Raw genomic sequence first — 23,773 nt, 5'->3', positions numbered from 1 at the left:
AATAAGAATTTAGTCGGAGAGAAATTTAATCGCATAACTCGTTCGAATAAAGTGATACATTATGGATAAATATTTCTGTGTTACATCGTATGCGAGGTATATATTTTCAAGTTTCGTTGTCCAGTTGTTGCGATATTGGCTTCTATAATTAACTTTTTGCAAATGCCAGATTAGAAAGTTTACCGTTGCTCGGTGAATTATTCGTCTGATAAATTAATACTCGGAACTGTATCGGTATATATTTGTAGAAAATTAAGTGGAAACAAACAATTACTCGTATTATTATTCCAATAATTCTGCGATCCTTATTCGAACGAATATAGAAAATAATTTGTTACGGACAAGAAGTAATTATTCCAGGAAAAAATTATTTTCGCTATGTTCACTGATATCAATCCATTCCGTTAATTATATTAGATATTAATTCGAAATAATTTGAACAAAATGCTGTAAAGTAACTCTGATGCAAAGTAGTTTATTGCGACTTAATATAATAATAATGATAATAATTAATAAATAAATAATAATAATAATATTTAATAACGCGACTAAGAACTTGTTGTACTAACGTTGCTGTACTGTATCTTATATTTTAGAACGTGGAAGCTTGTCGTATCTTAAAAGTACATGGACAGCATGAGAAAGCACTATAAAACAAGTATGATAAAAGCGTGAAAAATATTCCACATCGTAACACAACTAAACTATATACGTTAGCACGTGACAGTTAAAAAGCTAAGGGTTTAATGTAATAAGAGTTGAGCAATTTTCAAGTCATCGACGTTACAGCTGTCTTTTATACTCGGTTATTTAATTACAATTATTTAATTACGATTTATCTTTAATTTCCTAACGTAGCCAGATTTCCAATTCACTTTTTACATTGCTTATTTTTAACAAATTTATCGATTCCAAATATAGTGTTTAATGGTTTACGTGACGTTCGATACTGATTTATCAAATATCATTAACTGACGCGATAAGCCCCGTTGATCGTGTACTAATACCGTTAATTAATTACATTTAGAATTATTATCCTGCGGTATAATCGCACATTCATTTACGTTTTAATGTCAAATATACATAATTAATCACTAATGACAGAGACGAGAGAGATACACATATTATCTGCCGTATTATTGCTATGTAATTATAGTTCATACAGAGACTAATCTGTGCGCAGCAGCGTAATCAATTTCATTATTTATAACGATGTAATAGTTGCAAAAAACGTGTGTTAGTTTGTGAAAGCGTTACACGTATACACATTTACTTTATTTCGGTTTTCATTTAACTATAATTATTCATATTCGTCGTATAGTTAACTATACGTTAACTAGTTACTGTTTTTGACGAGTATACTCGTCACGAAGAGACGACACTATTTTGTGTTTCGACGAGCCCTGTAGGTAACAGTCGTTTCCTTGCAACTTAATTTTATATTGCAATAGCTACGCATATTCTGTGTTTGACGAGTATACTCGTCACGAAGAGACGAGTCTATTTTGTGTTACGACGAGCTCTGTTGGTAATCAAATTAAAAAACGAAACAGTCGTTTCGTTACAACTTGATGTTATATTGCAATAGTCACGCATATTCTGTGTTTGACGAGTATACTCGTCACGAAGAGAAGAGTCTATTTTGTGTTACGACGAGCTCTGTTGGTAATCAAATTAAAAAACGAAACAGTCGTTTCGTTACAACTTGATGTTATATTGCAATAGTCACGTATATTCTGTGTTTGACGAGTATACTCGTCACGAAGAGAAGAGTCTATTTTGTGTTACGACGAGTTCTGTTGGTAATCAAATTAAAAAACGAAACAGTCGTTTCGTTACAACTTGATGTTATATTGCAATAGTCACGCATATTCTGTGTTTGACGAGTATACTCGTCACGAAGAGAAGAGTCTATTTTGTGTTACGACGAGCTCTGTTGGTAATCAAATTAAAAAACGAAACAGTCGTTTCGTTACAACTTGATGTTATATTGCAATAGTCACGTATATTCTGTGTTTGACGAGTATACTCGTCACGAAGAGAAGAGTCTATTTTGTGTTACGACGAGTTCTGTTGGTAATCAAATTAAAAAACGAAACAGTCGTTTCGTTACAACTTGATGTTATATTGCAATAGTCACGCATATTCTGTGTTTGACGAGTATACTCGTCACGAAGAGAAGAGTCTATTTTGTGTTACGACGAGCTCTGTTGGTAATCAAATTAAAAAACGAAACAGTCGTTTCGTTACAACTTGATGTTATATTGCAATAGTCACGCATATTCTGTGTTTGACGAGTATACTCGTCACGAAGAGAAGAGTCTATTTTGTGTTACGACGAGCTCTGTTGGTAATCAAATTAAAAAACGAAACAGTCGTTTCGTTACAACTTGATGTTATATTGCAATAGCCACGCATACTCTGTGTTTGACGAGTATACTCGTCATCGTTACTTTTTGTCACGCGCTTTTCAAAGACGACGCAACAGCTAACTGTTTAACTGGTTATATACCGATTATTATCGATTGGTTAATAGCAACGCGTCATACTCAGACTGCGTTTCTACAAATTCAAATATTTATGATGAAAAATATGCGAAAATAGACCCAAAAATAGGGATAGAAATATTCGAATAAATATTTCCCTGGTGCAAACACCGTAACAAGTATCGTGTCGCAGATAATCTGTATATTTTCCACGCTACCTACATCTGGCACACATTTTCCTACTTTTCGCATGTGCCACAAAAGCGTACGAATTCGTAGTCCGCTGGTAGGAAAGACGTGTCCTTTAGAAAGCGGCCGAAACGTCGCATGTCGTAGACCGTCGGCTCTCCACTCAATAAACCAAACTTCCTTCAGATCCGCCATCCGAAAGCTAACCTTGAGGTGGCTGAAGCGAACAGATGCTGCAGCCCGAACATCCCCTGATACCCAAGTTACAAGTTAAAGCCGCGCCTCGAAAAGACAGATTGCGCGATCTCTCGCGTGTCATTGGTCCGGCATATACATTCGCAATGTATATTCCGGCCCGAGTGGCAATCTCTGTGTGCGCGTCTCTGTCGCCCTCGAGAGCCACAGTTATCGTCGCATCTCGCTCCCCGCAGCTTCTTTATGCCCGAGGAGAAGCGCGACGACCGGAAGCAATGGCTGAGAGCCGCACGCCTGGTGACACATCCATCCAGAAAGAGACCGGAAAAGGGATATTTCGGTAGCGTGTGTGGCCGTGGTGCGCGCTCGGCCAACTATAAATCAACGTGCACCAACTCGGCTTCAACTTATGCATCGATACGTATCCTTCGTCGTCGCGACGCGGCAAACTCACGGAATACCTGGCAATATCGTATCGAACTGTGCCATCTTCGGCCAGTTTTCCTCCCTCGAGGCAAAATCCATCCAACGAAGCAACGAAATAGCGACGCCTCTTACGTAACGCGCGCGCGATAGAACGAGCGGAGATTTTTCTCGTTCGGGTAATTATGTAAGAAGGTGAAAAATGGTTGACACGGGAAATACGGAGACGCGGACGAGAGGAAAGCGCGGCTTCAACGCTGCAGCAGTCGTTTCACATGGAAAAACACTGATATACGTACTCTTTATGGTACGGAGGTCGTAGTCGCGGTTTTTAGCTCGCGAACAGAATCCTGGCGCTGAGAGATTGCCAGATAAGAAGAGTTTTAAGAGTTGTAGAAATAACGATTGTTTAAGTATGGCGTTTGTACCGGACAAATTCAGACGAGAAGTGGACAGTTTCTACGGATTATCTTCAATTATCTCTTGAAATTAAATCTCGCGATGCGTCTGATTTGCAACAGGATGGTAATAAGTTTGACGATTGGTGTAGATCCAACTGCTTTCTTTCCATAGATGCGGAGATGCGTGGCGTTTCCAGCGAACGAGCGCAGCTGTGGTACTCGACCGACAACGTTGCTGAGCAAGCCAGTGGTTTGATTGGAATATCAAGTAACGAGTAAAAATAAAAAATCAAATTTTGTGGAATTTACCTGAACATAAATGTGATCGAAATGAAAATGATGTATAATATTTAAATATTTCAATGTTCATTGCTCAGTTGTTTTTTGCTTTTATAATTAACTTTCTTCAAATGCCAGATTAGAAAATTTATCATTTCAAATTGTTCACGTGGTAAATTAAAGTAAAAATAGTATCTGTACAAACTTGTACAAAATTGATCGAAAACAATCAATTGTTCGTATTATTATTTCAATAATTCTGGAATTATTATTCGAACGAATGTAGAAAATAATTTGCTACGGATAACAGTTTTAATTATTCGACAGATGAAGTATTCGTTTGATATGAATTTATTCCGATAATTGTCCGAGAAAAATATTTATTCCAAAGTTTAAGGGTTCATCACGAGATATAAAGATAAGAAATAATAAGATTGCACCAGCACTTTCTTTGGATATCTCTATAGAATAACCTAACACATTTTGCTATGGAATAATTATTATTGCTACATATATTGATAGATAAACATATTACGACATAATTCATCACATAAAACAGAAACTCGTTGCAACCAATTCACATGTCCTGATACAATCAATCCTATTAGAAGCTCGTTAAAGGAATGACCTCATCTCACTGCATTTTTCTAACAATTAACTACAATGTACACATCTTACTCAATGTACCTTGGTCCTTCTAATTTCTTTCAACGCAATTACAATTTCAAACTTCCACAAGCCAAACTCCCATCAAATACGACCAAACATCTGTCACACACGCCATTCCTCTTTCACTACTCAACCAATCGCTCAATAATCTCACAAACATTGCTCTATAGAATAACCTAACACATTTTGCTAAGGAATAATTATTATTGCTGCATATATTGATGGATAAACATATTACGACATAATCCATCACATAAAACAGAAACTAGTTGCAACCAATTCACATGTCCTGATACAATCAATCCTACTAGAAACTCGTTAAAGGAATGAGCTCATCTCACTGCATTGTTCTAACAATTAACTACAATGTACACATCTTATTCAATGTACCTTGGTCCTTCTAATTTCTTTCAACGCAATTACAATTTCAAACTTCCACAAGCCAAACTCCCATCAAATACGACCAAACATCTGTCACACACGCCATTCCTCTTTCACTACTCAACCAATCGCTCAATAATCTCACAAACATTGCTCTATAGAATAACCTAACACATTTTGCTAAGGAATAATTATTATTGCTGCATATATTGATGGATAAACATATTACGACATAATCCATCACATAAAACAGAAACTAGTTGCAACCAATTCACATGTCCTGATACAATCAATCCTACTAGAAACTCGTTAAAGGAATGAGCTCATCTCACTGCATTGTTCTAACAATTAACTACAATGTACACATCTTACTCAATGTACCTTGGTCCTTCTAATTTCTTTCAACGCAATTACAATTTCAAACTTCCACAAACCAAACTCCCATCAAACACGTCCAAACATATGTCACACACGCCATTCCTGTTTCACTATTCAACCAATCGCTCAATAATCTCACAAATATTACACGCACAATGCCAATTATATATTTAATAACTGTATATCACACACACACACACACATATAAACGTATAACCAGAGCAAGCAACAACCCTACTCATTCCCATTCAATGCCAACTCCTCAAACCTCCGCAAACGAGACGTAGCTTTCGCTTGGCCTGCGAGTGACACGCGTGCACCTACTCCACCCTGCGCACACCCTCCGAGTACTGTTCTCACCTTTAACGAGTACAGTTTGTCTAGAATTCACCTGCGCGATGGTGGGGGTGTCTAGACATCCAATCTCTTTGCCCTCTTCGTCGCACGCGCTGCGACTTGCATTAGCGTTCACGCCGGAAGCTGCAGCCACCTGGGGCGTACACACGCGATCGACGGCTAAGATTCCAGAGATTTTTCCTCACGAGACCGCCTGTACGTCGCGCCAAGTGCCAAAGCCATGTGCATATAGGGTGGTCGAATTATCCGAATTACAATCAGATATCGTTAATGATGACGAAACTATCGGCGCTAAAACGTCGAAACGTAGAAGATGGATGGTACGGAGAGTAAATCACAGACACATTCGACGTCACCTAGGTATCCATTGTTGACCAGTTAGCCGTTCTCGACGAGTATACTCGTCGTCGTTTACCTTTCAGAAGTAGAAGCTAAAGTTTTCAAAGAGCAACAGACAGCTGTTAATTAATGAATTAACACGCGAATGCTGCGATAAATGCAGACATTTTACAGCCATTGTGTTCCACGAAACACGTAGAGAATGTTTCCCAGTTGCCTGAGACACCCTGTAGAGTAAACTGTACAAGTTTGCTCGCCTGGCGCGGAAAAGGACCAGCTTATCGATACGTGGCGCTGGCACAAAGAAATTGCGGTGGTTGTAATGCGCGTACACGCGCTCGGCAAACGAACCAGCAAGAGGATGGTGGAAACGTCTGGTGAAATTGAGCTCGTGTTTGTCTTTTGGCAAAGGTGGAAATTGGTCGACGAATTTCTCGCGCTGCAATATCGTTCAACCGTGGCCAAGATATTCTCGAGGATTTAATGGCATTCGCGAGGGGATTAATGATGGTAGAGCCGCGGTTTTACTTTGGACTTACAGAAAGTGCTAGCGATCAAGGGATTAACAGTGCGACGAGGGTATTGGAATTGGAAGGTCGGAGAAGCGTGGAAAGGGAAAAATTGATGTGACGAGATAAGTGGGAGGTTGAAACATTCAAAATTAAACGACTTAAGAAGCAAACGTGAAGATTATTTTCATTATTTGCATACTTGTGTCGCTTATTGCTGCAATTCTCTGCACTTTTAACTTTACGGACTTGGAGAAAGAACGAGCAAAGGATACGAATTTATCGAGGAAATCAAGTTTGAATAATTTAGTTTGTTAGTTAGGAAACGAAGTTGGATGAAATGAACTTTCATAATATAATGCTTGTAACTTAATTAGGCGTCAGGATCAAACTGAGTAAACTTACATTCTTTTAATCCTTTTTCAATTTGAAAAATTGCAAAATACTGCTGCAACGAGATACTTTATCATCAAAATAGATTCTTATGAGAAGAAGGAATATTTAATTAATTTGATTAATATTCAGCCACTTTGTTCCTTGCTAATATTTCTTCCCTGTAATTCTCTGTTATTCGGCAATTTTCTTTCTAATTGCAATTATCCCCAACGATGTACTCCACGTACTATAAAATAGTTAGAAATGAACGTTCTCTATTTTTTTTTTTTTTTTTAATTAATTCCTACATTGGATTTGTTAATTTTAAATTTATTTAATTACACATTTATCGTGCTGTGTTGGTTTTTTTTTAGCTACAGTATGATTGGCATTTTGGGATTATCACGTAGGTTTATCATACGACAGTCTGCAAAGCTAAAATAAGTCAGCTCGAAGCTTCTATCTTTTTCCATACTTTACGCGGAATTTACATTTTCTCTAAGCGTAAAAAATCGCTTTTTATCTTACGTCGTTTACAATTCTAATTTCTCGATTATTATGATACGGGCGTGATAACGTGGCACGTTCCAGATGATTGTCGCGGATGTTACGCTGAAAAATAATTCTTCTGGCAACGGTAATAACATTATGAATTAAGATGAATCTCGTTAATATTCTCTTCTGTCCTTTTGTATTTTCCTTGTTGACTTACCGATGGAATACATTTTTCTCCAATTTCCATAAAACTCTTCTTTTTCTACGTGCCGTGGCGTCGTATTTGAAAGACGCGTGAACACGTAAACTCGATCGACCCAGTTTTACAAGAATTTATAATTCACACTGGACTATCGTAACTAATATTCTGAAAAATGAACCGAACATAGTGCGAAATAGATTCAAACAGAATTCCACAAAGATAAGGAACGATACTTCGATTTCTTCTTTCTTCGTATTTTCCATCCACTGTAGACGTAAACTGTTTAATGCAACAGATGAGGAACAAATGCGAATAAAACACAAAATAGCAGAATATCCGTGTTATTGCTGTAGATTTTCCAATTGTATTGCTATTATCCGATTGAAAAGGACAAACAGAGTACACATTTTCTTTGTATTTTATATTTCTTTGTATTTTATATTTCTTCGTATGTTCCTTATATTTCTAGCAAGTTTACAGACTGCGATGATAACGAGCAAACACGCGAAGTATCTAAAACGAACGCATTTTTAATTCGCCGTGTTTTACGTTTTACACGGAGACGTTTTGTACAAATTTTAGCATCGAATCAACGACGACGAAGTTCACAGAGAAAATGAAAACTACAAAGCAAACAAAGATGAATAACATTTTCCTAATTTCACCAATCGAACTTGGTAACTTGGCTACTGATGGGGCGATTTTTTGACATCTTCCCACACGTTTTGTACAAATTTCAGCATCGAATCAACGACGACGAAGTTCACAGAGAAAATGAAAACTACAAAGCAAACAAAGACGAATAACATTTTCCTAATTTCACCAATCGAACTTGGTAACTTGGCTACTGATGGGGCGATTTTTTGACATCTTCCCACACGTTTTGTACAAATTTCAGCATCGAATCAACGACGACGAAGTTCACAGAGAAAATGAAAACTACAAAGCAAACAAAGACGAATAACATTTTCCTAATTTCACCAATCGAACTTGGTAACTTGGCTACTGATGGGGCGATTTTTTGACATCTTCCCACACGTTTTGTACAAATTTCAGCATCGAATCAACGACGACGAAGTTCACAGAGAAAATGAAAACTACAAAGCAAACAAAGACGAATAACATTTTCCTAATTTCACCAATCGAACTTGGTAACTTGGCTACTGATGGGGCGATTTTTTGACATCTTCCCACACGTTTTGTACAAATTTCAGCATCGAATCAACGACGAAGAAGTTCACAGAGAAAATGAAAACTACAAAGCAAACAAAGATGAATAACATTTTCCTAATTTCACTAATCGAACTTGGTAACTTGGCTAACGATGAGGCGGTTTTTTAAATCTTCCGAGAAAGTGACGATCGAAATATTGTTCGAATATTTACGTTTTCCACGCAGCTGTCGATAATTCTCAGCGTCTCTTTGAAACGGCGATGCTCCTTCGAGAATTCCAGCAACGAGATTCCTTGCAGTCGCTCAGACGAGGCTTTTACACGCCGATACAGCGTTTCGTCTTTTAATCCTTCCGCCTTCTTTAATCGTTTCGTCATTCGTCGAGCTTAAAGCGGGTCTCGCGAGGCCGGAAACGACACAGCTGAAAAGCGGCTAGGAAATAGCAGCCGTTCAAGCGTCTACACGGTGGCAACGATTTCTTCGAGCCATTCGACGAAGCCGAGCAACTGGCTCGGCTCTGCAAAAGCAACACGCGTCTCTCCTATCGCAGTTAACTTTTCGAATTGAGCGTTCGACGATGGAAAAACTCGCGTGGAGCGAGTGACGAGCGGCTCGGGTTTAGAGCAGACAACGAGTAGTCAGATGACCGTCGGTTTCGGTGAAGCATTGTACCAGGCATGTAAATATGAAACCGGAATTTTTATACAGAAAATACACGTTTATTGTATGAAAGTGATTAAAAATATTTTATTCGAAGTATTGCCCATACATTTTTCCCACCTGTCTGGCAATTGGTGGATATGTTCAACGCTATCATTTACATGGCAATGAACAATTACGTCGTAACGAGGAAATTCCGTTACGTGTCCTGCTATACAACATATTTTTTTTTTTTTTAATTTAGTTGTTCACATTCACAATTTGTCCGATTTGGACATTTGGTAGAATTTACTATACAACGTGACTTAGAATTTCCGATCAATTCTTTTTGTTACACACTAAACCTGAGAATATTTTTAATTATTTTCAACGAACCGCATATTCTGAGCTGATAATTAATATCGTACGTCACAGACGAAAATCTTAACACGCGTCATTGAGAAATTAAAGAAACTTGGGCTATCTTTTTGGTCAGCAGTGTAATAACCGTATCGCGAGACATTTGCCACGCGCCAACGAAGAAGATCGCCCTCTTTGCATACGTCGTACGATATCTGCGTCTATTGTAGCACACGGTACACGTTACTCGCGATATAATCGGTCCACATCAGGCTGGTTACTTCATCAATCATAAAGGAACGACTAGCGAGCAGATGGTGCGAAAGACGTCGGCCCGTTATTGACATACCCGGACCAAAGGTATGCCGGTCTCTTTGATCGAAAGCTCGACTGCCAATCGGCGAGAATGCCGCGTATTCCATAATTCCGTCGGGAATATTCGTAATGGGGGAAACGAGGTATTCGACGAGACAGGACTGTGCGATGATGTGGGAAAGTGGAGGAAAATGTTAACGGGTGACGAGCAGCTTGCCAATTCAGAGAGAACACTTTGGTTCTGATACTCTGACCATGACATTTCGTATTGTATCCTTCTCTTTTTTTCTTTTTTTTTTTCCAACGGGGCGAAGTTTGAATTAAGTTTGTTATTTAAGTTTGTTACACGTGGCTCGCGGAATTTAAGAATTTTAACTTGTTTACGCAAAATTTATACTTTTATAGTGGACTGTGAATTTTTATTTGTTTAGGAAAAATTTATACTTTTATAGTGGACTGAGAATTTTAATTTGTTTAGGCAAAATTTATACTTTTATAGTGGACTGAGAATTTTTATTTGTTTAGGCAAAATTTATACTTTTATAGTGGACTGAGAATTTTAATTTGTTTAGGCGAAATTTATACTTTTATAGTGGACTGCGAATTTTTATTTGTTTAGGCAAAATTTATACTTTTATAGTGGACTGCGAATTTTTGTGTCTTTATGGAAATATATTTGATAAATTGTTTAATATCAGTTTCATATAAATATATACGTAACACAAGGAAATATAAAAGATACGAAGTGAGGTACTTGTTGCAATATTTGGTGGTCCAAACGAATCTCTACGTAGGTTTCGTTGTTATTAATTAAATGAAGAAGATATTCGAGTTTTAGTGCGTCGTGTCTTCTTCGCGAAACCGATTGAAATCTACGTTTCTACTATGTGATGATAATTAATGAAAATTTATTTCGTCTTGCAAGCTAAAGAAAAGCTCCATCTTCGTAGGATTAAAATTATGGAATCTTATGTCACCATTAGGATAAAGAAAAATTCTTCAGTTTCATTAATGACGTTTCGACTAATAAATGAAAAATGGCATGAGTCTTTAAACAATTCTTCGTAGGGTTAAAATTATGAAATCTTCTGTTACCATTACGACAGAGAAAAATTATTCAGTTTCACTTATGACGTTTCGATTCAAAATTGGAAAATGGCGTGAATCTTCAAGCAAATCTTCGTAGGGTTAAAATTATGAAATCTTCTGTTACCATTACGACAGAGAAAAATTATTCAGTTTCACTTATGACGTTTCGATTCAAAATTGGAAAATGGCGTGAATCTTCAAGCAAATCTTCGTAGGGTTAAAATTATGAAATCTTCCGTTACCATTACGATAGAGAAAAATTCTTAAGTTTCATTTATGACGTTTCGACTAATGAATGGAAAATGGCATTAATCTTTAAACAGAAAGATATACTCGGTGGTAACTTACTCTAAATGCTTGGTTGAAATATGAAAAAGTTACGAGAAACGCGAAATACGAGAATATATCGTAAATATACAATGGTATGCAAGAAGCAAACTATGCCATCAGTCTGTTTGTTCGCATTTTATGCAGAATCTGCCTTAAAGATAAAAATCGAAGTTTCCAAAGGTTAGGGTGCTTCGGAGTTTTAAATGGCCAAATGAAAAACTGGCAAAGTGGCGCGAATAATCTTTTATCCAATAATAGCGCGCATTTCGCCTTATTGTTTAGCAGAAATTTATCGTATAATTACGCGCCAACTTTGTGCGGTGCACCTGCGGAATTTTAACCTCGTGGTTATTTCATTAACAGGTTAATTCTACTTAACTATTTTAATACCAGCAGATATTAATAAAGCGCATATATTATTCTCTGATATTGCTAATAAATTAAATTTCAGCAAAGTAGGTGAATTATGACGCAAAATAAACTGTGAGTTACTTGCGAGTAGCTTACAATGAAATTTAAAATAGAATTTATGGGAAGAAAGTAAATTGCTATTAATATCTGCTACGTTGATCGCCATAATACACGTTTGCAATAAATATATCCAAGTTCCTGCGATCATACTTGCTCCAAACTTTTCTAACATGATCACGACACTCCTCTACAGCATAACGAAATTTTCAGATGGATCGTAGAAAATTTGAACAAGCGTGCAGATATTTTCGCCAGTTACTACGTACAAATCATCGATATATCTTCTTTTCCCATCTGCAAATTAGCTGGAAAAATATTTCACGATCGAGTGACCAGTGTACGTGATAGCTATAGCTATGGATGTATTGGGTTGGCAACTAAGTGATTGCGGATTTTGTCATTAGGTGGTATTGACAAAACCCGCAATCACTTAGTTGCCAACGCAATAGATGTAACACGCGCAACCTGCAAATAATTTCGTATCGTATCGTTTTGCACGTTGCGAACGTCTGACAGAAAAGCGAGACACGTGGCGGAACTCGTGCGTCGCGTTTTTGGTCTTTGGTTTGTTCGGCGTTTCGCGCGTTTCCACGTCCACGAGAGCTGAGCAATAGGAATATCGCAACGATATTCGCGGCGCACGATTCTCGCCACCTCCGTAATGGAAAGGACGTCGGAGGCGGAGGACGTCGGCGAACAGGAAGCGGCGAACTAGTTATCAAGGAAGGTGAACTTGCCTGCGTATATTCACAGGCCGACCGGTTAGATTGAAACTGTCAAACTTTGCCCGTCAAGTTCCAAGTTTCTTGCCGTTGCTTCCGGCCATGTTGGTCTGCCCGACAGATAGTTTGCGGTGCCGTGGAAATTTGTTCTTTGAGCGCGTATTTGTTTTCCACGTTGTTTATATCTTTGTGGGTGTTGCAATGCGCTGGTACAACGCGACCAGATGTTTGGGTAAAAATTGATTAAGAAGTGGAGCAAACGTCGAAGGAAATGCAAACCTGCAGTTTTTTAAATTTCTATTAATTAATTATTAATAAATAATTCATTTCGAAATGTATACCATAAATTAATTCCTTACTTTTCGACCATTGTACCATGTAACGTACGCAGGTTTACATTTAAATGGAAAATTTGTATTTCTACGTTGTCAATTCCTCCCCATTTGCAGAATTTGATTATTAAAGATACGTACATGACGCGCGAGTACGAACAGACGCGTTGACGTATCGCGAAGACGATTCCTCGACGACTGAAATATAGAAACGAAATGGTGCGAGTCGAATGTAGCGATTATTTGATCGCTTAATGGTTTTAAATCAATCGTATAGGACTGAAATGACCGGATCGTAGGGACTTGGAAACATGTCGTACCGAACCGACATGACCGAGATATTTCTCTAACCTTCTCGTTAATTAACGTTACAAAGTAGCGGTATTTTTACATAAATCGTGCTATTTCGATTTATTAGAGTCGAAAGTAACGTTTCTTTGATCGCCGGTTGGTTTTGTATCATTCTTATGATTAGGACCGACACGACCGGGTCGTATTGAGAAACATTTCGCACCGAACCGACATGACCGAGATATTTCTTTAACCTTCTCGTTAATTAACGTTACAAAGTAGCGGTATTTTTACATAAATCGTGCTATTTCGACTTATTAGAGTCGAAAGTAACGTTTCTTTGATCGCCGGTTGGTTTTGTATCATTCGTATGATCAGGACCGACACGACCGGGTTGCATTGAGAAACATTTCGCACCGAACCGACATGACCGAGATATTTCTGTAACGTTCTCGTTAATTAACGTTACAAAGTAGCGGTATTTTTACATAAATCGTGCTATTTCGACTCCTTAGAGTCGAAAGTAATGTTTCTTTGATCGCTGGTTGGTTTTGTATCATTCATATGATTAGGACCGACACGACCGGGTCGTATTGAGAAACATTTCGCACCGAACCGACATGACCGAGATATTTCTGTAACGTTCTCGTTAGTTAACGTTACAAAGTAGCGGTATTTTTACATAAATCGTGCTATTTCGACTTATTAGAGTCGAAAGTAACGTTTCTTTGATCGCTGGTTGGTTTTGTATTATTCGTATGATTAGGACCGACACGACCGGATCGTATTGAGAAACATTTCGCACCGAACCGACATGACCGAGATATATCTCTATCATTCTCCCTTCATATTTTTCACCAAGCGTTCTATTTCTACAAATTACAGTCGAATGTACCATAACGTTTATTTGATCGCTGTAGGACTTTCGTAAAAATCGTACACCTCGGGCTCAAACGACCGAATCGAACATCGTAACGTACAGATTTATGTTCGATAATGTAATTTCTATATGTGCTTGTGGTAAATTTTCATCCTTAAAAGATCTTCTGGCGATCCAACGGCAAACACAAACACGCTTCGAAAGTCTATGCACAACGAGTAGTTTACTGGAAACGGGTACGCGATTAATATTGTTGCGCTTATCGCGCGCGATCGCACGAGAAACGAGAGTACACATTTCTCTGCGGCTATCTGTTATCTTGTATCGGCGATAGCGCGGAGAATGCGGCCGCTGTCACGATACACAATCACGATTTAAGGATTTTGGACTCGGTCGTATCTACTGTCCCATAATGCCAGCCATTTTATGGATTCCTGTCGTTCTACGATTTATTCTACGTTTATTTCCTCGCATAAACTTTTTGTTCCCTGATTTTCTGACGCATACGCCTCGTGATGCTAACGAATGTCGCTGCACTGTACGGGAATGCCAGGTCGTTGCATATGAAGTAGACGATTTCAGCGTGAAATCGTGAAACATTTGGCAACTAAATGTCACTGTCTTATGCTATGTTGTTATATTGCGTTATATTAGGTTGTCCGAAAAGTGTCTTTCTTTTACAGACACGTCTTTTACAACGATGCATCTTTGTACAAATATGAAAAATAATCTGTCGAACGTTGTGATCTTTATTTCGATAGAACAAAATGTATCGTACGTAATTTGATAAAATAATATAGAATGGAAAATATTGTGCATCCATTATTTCCTTCTAAAACGAAAGAAACTTTCCGGACGACCTAATATTATCTTACATTATCGTGCAACAAGTTCGTGCCATTTGTTCCTCTGTTATGTACGAGCTTTTCATTTTACTGTGATTCCCATTCTGTTGAAATACCAAACAACAATTGTTTCGTTTGGAAATATCAAAGATGCTAAACAAAATCTTGCAAATATTCAACCGACGAGCCTTATGTTTCGTCGAACATAAAACGGGCCACGTCTTAATCTTGTCCAGCTTCGCTTGACGACCCTATTTCGGATTTCTCTTCGAACAACATGTCGCTAAGCCATTTTTGCATATAATTGCCAAGTCGGGAGAAATAAACGCTAGAACCACGTACTTGACATGTGGAAATACGGATAATATGCGAAAAAACGAATCGCCACGGAAGACTCTGGAGACGAGAAAATTCCTTCGTTCTTGCCTCCGCTTAATTAGCGGTATTTCCATTTTAAATCCCAATTTGCAGACCCTCGTCGTCGCTCGTATTTATTTACGCACTGCATGAGACATTTCTACGACTCTTTTATCTCTCAAAATTTCTCGGTTAGCTGGACATTCGACGATTCTTATTCAACGATGATCCTGTCACTGCCAGGCGAATGCTAGCGAAAATATGAATTTGCACCAGCATCGGTAGCATAATCGTTCGCCTATAGCCGATCGAAGCTAATAACAGAGCCGATGTGCGATCGATGACGACGTTAAATCACGGCAGTGTCCCATGCGAATCGAATTCGATACGAAGCCTCGCACGGCCGTCCATCTTGGCGAAGGGAACGGGGACATAATCGCGTTTCATTTGCCGCGTGGGATCTTAGAAGAGGCACTGGGGCTATCTATTTCTGGCGGACTATCGGTTATCTTGTATCGGAGATAGCCGCGCGGGGAATGCATCGCGGCAGCGTGCACGCCAACGATTTAAGGGCTGCGGATGTGCAAGGAGCTATGAATTAGGTCGCCAAAGCCATGCGGAACCCGCGCTAATGTTCCCGGTAACGGCACTCCGGTTAATTTCCCCCAACGCTCCACGTCCTGCTCGATCGTCTGCCTATTTGTCCGTGATCGGTGCCGGTCAATGCGATGTTAAGCACGTTAATGGGATTCTTCGAGCGAACGATGACGAGCCTGACAGCTTGGACTGCAGCTCGTTGGAAACGTCTTGCGGTTTACATTGGGCGAACGAGCTCGGGAAAATTTAGTAAAACGAAGGCGTAAAGTCTCGTTTACGTTGGCGAACGTAGCTGGAACGATCGTGTGGGTCGTTAGGAGGAAGAAAGAAGCAGTTAGCTGATGTAAGAAACGAGCGTTAGCTGGTTTTCAGTGAGTTGAAAAATTGCAGGTAAAAATCGCTGCAAAATTTTGCACAGCCTTCGATGTAAAAACCTGGGAATTAACGAGTTGTTGGTTTAACAAATTGAAACGTTTGGTTATAGCCACATTGTGTTTCACGGGTAGACAAATTTTGGATCCACACGCGTATGATAAAGACACTGAAGGGAAGAATATAATTACAGGCGAATAAATGTGCGAAATTGAAGGCCACGTAATGGGAATTTACGACTCCCGTTGACGTGCTTTCTAGCGATCGCGTCTCTCCGCGAATGGTCGATAAAACACAGTTAACCGGTTAAAAGGAAACGAAAGTCGTTGAAACGCGAATGACAGGGAAACGAGCATCGAAACGAATGGAAATAAAAACTAGGCCGAGTAAATGAATCCTGTCCAGCTCGGCTGATGATTGTTGACGCGAATAGAATCGATTCGACGATGGCGAATACGTGGCAGTGTTAAATCGACAAACCGGTATTAGGCTCGCCTCTCCTCTATCGCCATGTTAACGCGTAAATAATTGCATTAGCGACCCTATGGCGCGTAATACGCGATGAATGTCGCTGTATACCCAGAACACACTAACGATATTGCTCTCACGTCCGTTCGCCGATCTATTTGCTTCGGGACACCGATGGTGAACAACGAAATCGACCCGAGTCCGCTGTGTTTCCGCTTTTAACGAGGTTAATGCGAGGCCTCGTGCAGATCGTTTAGAGTGTCCATCATCCACACACGGGAAAAGTTGATTCTTTCATAGCCTTGCGTTGCAGGCTTGCAGACGCAGCGTGAATCTCGTGTACAGTACTCTTGTACATTGAATGGAACAGATGTGGGGCGGATAGGTCGTGACAGGCACAGTTGATGCATAAGATTTTTGTCTTCATCAGGGTTTTCTTTCAACCATCTGGGCCGCTCTCTCTTCTTTTCTTCTAGGAATCGTGAAAAACAGGACTATGAGTGCCGGGATTCGAACCTGAGTCTGCAGCGTTCGTAGCCAATTACGTTAACCACAGCGCTGCCATCGTCCGGCTGAGGATAGGCTCTTTGTGTAGCAAGTCACGGAACAGGAACCGTTGAAAAGTTTGCTATCAAGTGCCGCTACAGATCAAATGGCAATCTTGAATATGGTGAAATAGAACACACACGTGGACAATTTTAATCTTCTGATGTTTCGTACATTAGAAGCTGAGCATAAATGAAGATTGCAGGGAAGAACGTGGCGAGTACGTCGACTGTTTTATCTTTCTGTCGATCTACGGTATATTTTTATACAAATTGTATAAACTCATGACATATATATTTATGGCATTGGATATGTAGCTAACATATAGTAGAACGTACTGAAATATGTTTAAATCACAAACTGAGCTGCGAATAGAAAGGTGCACAAGTGCAAGGAACAAGTAGCAGTGGTCAATGTACGATCAGATGTGTGCGTAGAACGAGGCTGCTGAAAATCGGAAATATTACCACGTTACTCAACATATTTGGCGAATTTCATAAATTATTATTAAAGACGTATCTCATGAACAATCTGCAAACGCGATTGAGAACCCACAACCGAGACAGACTTTCGTTTCACCCAGCAAATATCATACAGTGTATATCTTCTACATTCGTGAAATTTTTCTGACGCATTTACGTTTCCTACAAGTGCAATGAGATTCGATGAGAGTAACTTGATGCCAGCAAGAGACACAAAGAACAGAATCTTGCCGCTAAAAGAAAATTTATTGGAACCAGGTGTACTCATACGTTTGATTAAAAATAGCAATTCTCCTTTGACAGGGGATGATTGGGAAGAAATTGACACACGGTTTTAATAACAGATTCAACTCTATTCGCGTTATTTTCCTTTCATCGAGGATACATTAATATCCGATATCGAGTCCTGGCAATAGCATCGTGTTTAATATTAAAATAGACGACGGGACAAACGCGGCCGCTTTAAACAACATTATACGAGCAGAATGAATACGCGACCTTTCGTCGTGCGCTCGTTCGATAAAATGCACTGCGGTGTCGATAAAGTGGCCGCGAAATCGCGCAGCTATTTACAATAAAGTTTAATGAACCGACTCGACGACAATGACTATCGACGTGTTTTCAATTGCCAGGAGAAACGAAGCTGCACGGGCAAACGGCGTGACAGCTATTGGAAAACATTTCCAAGCTCGCGAAGAAACGCCGCGAGACTAATATCTATCGTCGCGTGGCTGCTCACATTCCTTTCCGTGTTCACGCTCCAATGAGAAAGAATTCAGCGAGGTTCACGAAATTCTAGAGGCGGATCGATGATGAAAGACAGAGAGCCGGCCAACGTCGATGCCGAGCATTAATATTTCATGAAGTTTGCCCGACTGAGACTTGCAACCTCCATACATTTGCAAATTCGAAAATAGAAAACCATCTTTTATCTATGGCTTTGAATTCTCGAAACAGTAAATCGCAGAGAAGCGGACGATAGATCTGGGCAGCGAGAATTTGTACGGTTGACGAACGATCGAGAATGGAGCGAGCGTTTCTGAGAAATCTGAGAGATCTGAGACGTTGAAAAGTTACTTCGAGACTTGCCTTTAAAAGAAATTTAACCCTTTCAGCGCTGCGTTGTCCGACCGCTCACTTTTTACGAAGAAGCACACCGTGATCTATGTATCTTTTACGAAAGACATTGTAGTCTGCTACACATTTTGGTTTTCCTTTTGCTTTGTCGGTTTGATAATCAGTTCTTTTTTGTTTCAACGAAATCATCAGAATGTGAGGTAGAGAACAGTTTTGCTATTATTAGTCCATCTGGGTCCATGATCCCTAAACGAGGATCGACACATTTATAAAATCGTCATATCGAATGATACGCGGTAAAAATTTGAAAAACGCGTGGCAAGTTGTAGAAAACGAGGAAACTGGTTAATTGGGGTTCGATAAACAGAGTGCAGGACTCCTGTACACTTTGGCAAGTACCAGTCATTTTCACTGGTATTGGTATAAGTAGCCTCGATACAAAATTATTTTCAGTTTGAATACATAACAAACAAAATAAAATTCATTATATTATTCTTTTAATTATCGTTTCGAAAGTCGTTAGATCATTGCGGAAGAAAATATAACACGAAATAGGAATTTTAAAGTAAAATTGTACACGCAGTCGATTTGACTGGTGTGGTGATTCTGCGCATACTAAAAACATGTGAATTCGCATAAATATCCTATAATATCACTGATAATGTTCCGATTAAATGCGCGATGAAACGACGAAGAATTTCGAAGGAGTTCGAAAACAATTCTTTCTTTATCTCCACGAATCTCTGCGTTTCTGGCGTCGGCTAAAAAAACATGTACTTGATGAACGATTTCTAAGGAACAAATATCAATAATTACGTTACGTGTGTGTGATCTGAAACTCTCTAAACACTCGCAGTTTAATTACAAATACTCGAGGAAAGTGTTTTTCGAAAATAGATGCGATCAGATGGTCAAAAATAACGTTACCCGTTCGCTGGCTTCGTAACACCAAACCGGAATATCAATTTCAATTTAAAGAGGACTGTGGTCGTGTTCCTGCGCGATTTTTACAACGAGGAACGAAACCTATGAACCTATGAACCTATGAACTGGCGCGAAAAAAGGTAGAAGACACGGAGCAAATACGGAGAGAGCAGGCGGTTTGTTTGCGAATGCAGAAGTACCCCAGCGTGCAAGTATATTTCCAAAACTTGTTAAGCTCTCTGCCTTCCTGGAGAATCATTATTAAAAGGGCTGGATGCGCGCAAGCAGAAGCTTATTATTCGCTTCGGCGTTGAATAAAACATGGAGGAAACGGGAGCGCGTGTGACGAGCGATTTAAAATATTCAATTGAATGCACGCTAGAAGCGGCAAGCTCTTTCCCTGTGGAAGCTTCGTCGATTTTGATCCACGCCAAAGTAGTAAATTACACGTGCGACACGAAATTACCGGAAAAGGTAAGTGGCTTACAGGTATACTTTAGTCAATTTACAGTAACAGCACACGAATGTTAGCAAACTGTATAAATTAATGAGTGAACTAATGGCCAGAAGCGATACATATCGTCTGCTTATAGAACCAACGCGTAGTAGAATTTTATTATCGCAATAGGCGGCATCGCGATTCCCAAGACGCAAGGGGCATCCACAATAGCCACACGCTATGGATACCGAAATTTCGCCGAAATCATCGTACAAAAATTGTTGAAGTGGTCACCACTTCTAAGAAAACTGTACATCTGGTGTTTTTAGTTTTATCAAGCACTGAAGCCATCGACGGCGTATAGACAATGGACTGGGACGAAGGCAGACCATAGACAGTAGACAGGCAACGATGGCTTTGTAACATCAGTCCACATCAGAGACCAGGCCACACACAGAGAGCAAGGTGGCAGCTAGATGTCTGCACATCCTTGGCGCGTACTCTCAGTAGTCTTAGGGATCCACCATGGGTCTTGGCATTTTCATAGTTGAGGTCTTTCAGACCAAACAAGTATCTTTCGTTTCAGGTTTCCTTTACATTTATTGCTTGCCACGGGTCGACACGGGAAAGCTAGTTTTCCTCGCGTTTGGTATCTTCCGTTAGCAACTTTCTCTCGGGGGCGGCTAAAACCCTTCCTGGTCCACCAACCTTCTTATTATCCAATCGGAAGCGGTGTCTACTGCCCTCACTTTCCTAACCAAAATTGTCATCGACAAATCCGATGGTCCCGTGTCCTTGGACACACCCATCCCTAGCTTCCCTCAGACACAGTATCGTCGGTGAAACTTCACTTATTCCGTATCCTTGGAATAGTCAACGTATCTTTACCGGTTTCTACCCTCAGACCAGTCGCGTACTGAACGTATCAGTGTAATTAGGTTTTACATAAAGTTGCTGGATTGAATTGTGATTTATGTGTGTTAATTCAGCGTGTATTCCATCGTGATCGCTGAATTCATAATAAAGTTTAATAAAAGCAAAATTGATAGTTGTGTTTCGACTCAGCTATTTTATTTTATCATTGAACCTTCAAGTTTACGTGACAGCTTCAGGGTTTTCAGTCAGAGGGTAACACTGCTAGCGTGCGGACCTGGACCAGCTCAAATTATATCGCTACTTGTACTTACACTCCTGTATTGAAATATATTTTTTACTTTACAATTTATCCACGCGTTCCTCTGTTCATACTTCTAATAATCTCAACAATTGCAATAGGCAGCGTCGCGATATGCAAGACGCAAGGGGCCTTCACAACAGCGACACGCTATGGATACCGAAATTTTGTCGAAATCATCGTACAAAAGTAAATCAAAAGAGAGTCATTTTTTCGTTTAAGGCCGAGCGTTTCGTCCAAGTTTCTACTAATATCAAGTAATTATTTCTTAAATTAGTGGCGACGTAGCTTTCGAAAAAGCTTTCTTATTTGATGTGTATTTTAAAGTCCGAGGATTATAACTTTGGCGCGAACGTTTCGTTGAAAAATTTTGTCGATATTTGTTAATCTGTACGAGATTATTTTATTTCGTATCCATTAATTATTTAAAACCAATTTTACCACGTGATAACGATAAATTAATAATAGAAAATGCACAGAATTTATTCGTCGGTACGTGATTATCAGTTGTGACACTGTACATTAAATTGCAAAATGTGTGTGAAAGGTAAACAAGTGTCCGAGTACTCTCGACTACTCGTCGTATCATTGGTTGCTTGTAATTTTCATAAAATTCAATCCATTTCACGAGCCTGTGGAAACGAGATGAAACGAATGAATCTCATTACCTCTTGAACCTTCCTCAGGACGATGATCTTGTGCCACTGATTATCGTCGAACCGGATTCGGACTGGCTTTATGTGCAGATCTAATCTTCCTTTAGCCAACGTCATGCCCACGGCTGCCCCTCCGTCTCTCAGAGATACGGTCAGATAATCATCTCCCTGTCCTGCAATGACACAAAGAAAGAAAAAAAAGCTAGGTTACTTTGATGTGAATTAAACGGCAGGCTTGTGGTTACAGTCTCGTGGTTTCGTCAGCAGCCAGTGGAAACCGAAACGCGATTCAAATTGATCTGCTTTGAAATCGTAGCGAAAGTTGGCCCGAGTCAACTTAGGATAACACGCGGACCTAACGAACACGAAGCTCGTGTGGCAAGAATTTGGGAATTCTTAGCGTATTTAATAACGTATTTAATACGAAATAATCCGGTGGAATAAAACGAGGGAAATTCACAATTTCAAAGAAAAATTAATCCCAGTGAACTGGCTGTTTCCCTTTGAGGCCTCGTAATGTCGAAAGATCGGTTCATCGTTTCGCATCGTTTCATCGTAGACGCAAAATTGCGAGCTTAAGCGGCGGCTAAGGTTAATTCGTACAAAAATAAGGCACGTCTTTGTGAATTATTTGCGACGACACAGTTAAAATCTCTTGATTAAAACCAATAGTACATTGAAGTATGACATTCGAAGAATATTGTATAAAATTTCCACGGAGAAATATTAAAAAATACGGCAATGGCAGCAATTATTCGGACGTGTCTCGGGAAAAAGTAGAATTGCTTATAACTTGGTGCTGTATCATCTGAAATCAAAAAATCAAAGTTCATTCGTTGGGTAACAGTTTTCCCCAGGTAACGCTGGGAGGGTTTTTCGAAATTTCAATTTTTCACTTTTTTGGAACACCTTGAAGGGAAAATTATCCGCAAATTTTCGCAAAATCGGTTAATTTATCCCTTCAAAGTGTTCCAAAAAAGTGAAAAATTGAAATTTCGAAAAACCCTCCCAGCGTTACCTGGGGAAAACCGTTACCTAACGAATGAACTTTGATTTTTTGATTTCAGATGATCCAGCACCAAGTTATCAGGGACACCGCAATTCTACCTTTTTTCCGAGACACGACCGAATAATTGCTGCCATTGCCGTATTTTTCAATATTTCTCCGTGAAAATTTTACACAATATTCTTCGAATGTCATACTTCAATGTACTATTGGTTTTAATAAACAGATTTTAACTGTGTCGTCACAAATAATTCACAGAAACGTGCCTTATTTTCTACGAATTAACCTTAGCCCCCCTTAAATCGTCCGTAAGAACATGTACCGCACGTGGCGGCATTTTCAAACTGAATTTTCCAAACTGTAAATTGCACGTTCGTAAAATGGGCTGTGCGACGAAACGCCCGGTTCGACGCGACGTTGCTCGCGTTGTTCTACGTTTTCCGTGTGCGATGGCCGTGCCATAGGCGAACTTCGATAAACCGCACGGCCAACAAACGATAATCGCGCAAACAGTAACATATTCCTATCTCTGATTTCTCGTTAATACGTA

The 23,773-nt window shown here is 39.5% G+C and overlaps 1 protein-coding gene and 1 long non-coding RNA gene across 12 annotated transcripts in view; one reads left to right on the top strand and one right to left on the bottom strand.

Annotated features, from left to right (window-relative positions):
- Positions 1–23,773, bottom strand: part of Nrx-1 (neurexin 1) — a 629,819-nt gene that overhangs the window by 294,198 nt on the left and 311,848 nt on the right. For all 11 annotated transcript variants that reach the window (XM_069131031.1, XM_069131033.1, XM_069131034.1 and 8 more), the window contains one exon: positions 22,230–22,390. In XM_069131031.1, the coding sequence (XP_068987132.1) occupies positions 22,230–22,390 (161 nt within the window). The remainder of the gene's footprint in view (positions 1–22,229; positions 22,391–23,773) is intronic.
- The window catches only part of LOC138188896 (uncharacterized), a 109,969-nt gene that overhangs the window by 74,077 nt on the left and 12,119 nt on the right, over positions 1–23,773 (top strand). Inside the window, exon 2 of the long non-coding RNA XR_011175734.1 lies at positions 3,867–3,962. This is a non-coding gene — a long non-coding RNA (uncharacterized LOC138188896). The remainder of the gene's footprint in view (positions 1–3,866; positions 3,963–23,773) is intronic.

This window comes from Bombus flavifrons, chromosome 17 (assembly GCF_040668555.2).
Source record: "Bombus flavifrons isolate JBK064 chromosome 17, iyBomFlav1_principal, whole genome shotgun sequence".
Taxonomy (NCBI): domain Eukaryota; kingdom Metazoa; phylum Arthropoda; class Insecta; order Hymenoptera; family Apidae; genus Bombus; species Bombus flavifrons.
The sequence above is the reverse complement of the archived record's forward strand: the minus strand, read 5'-3'. Positions and strand labels throughout refer to the sequence as shown.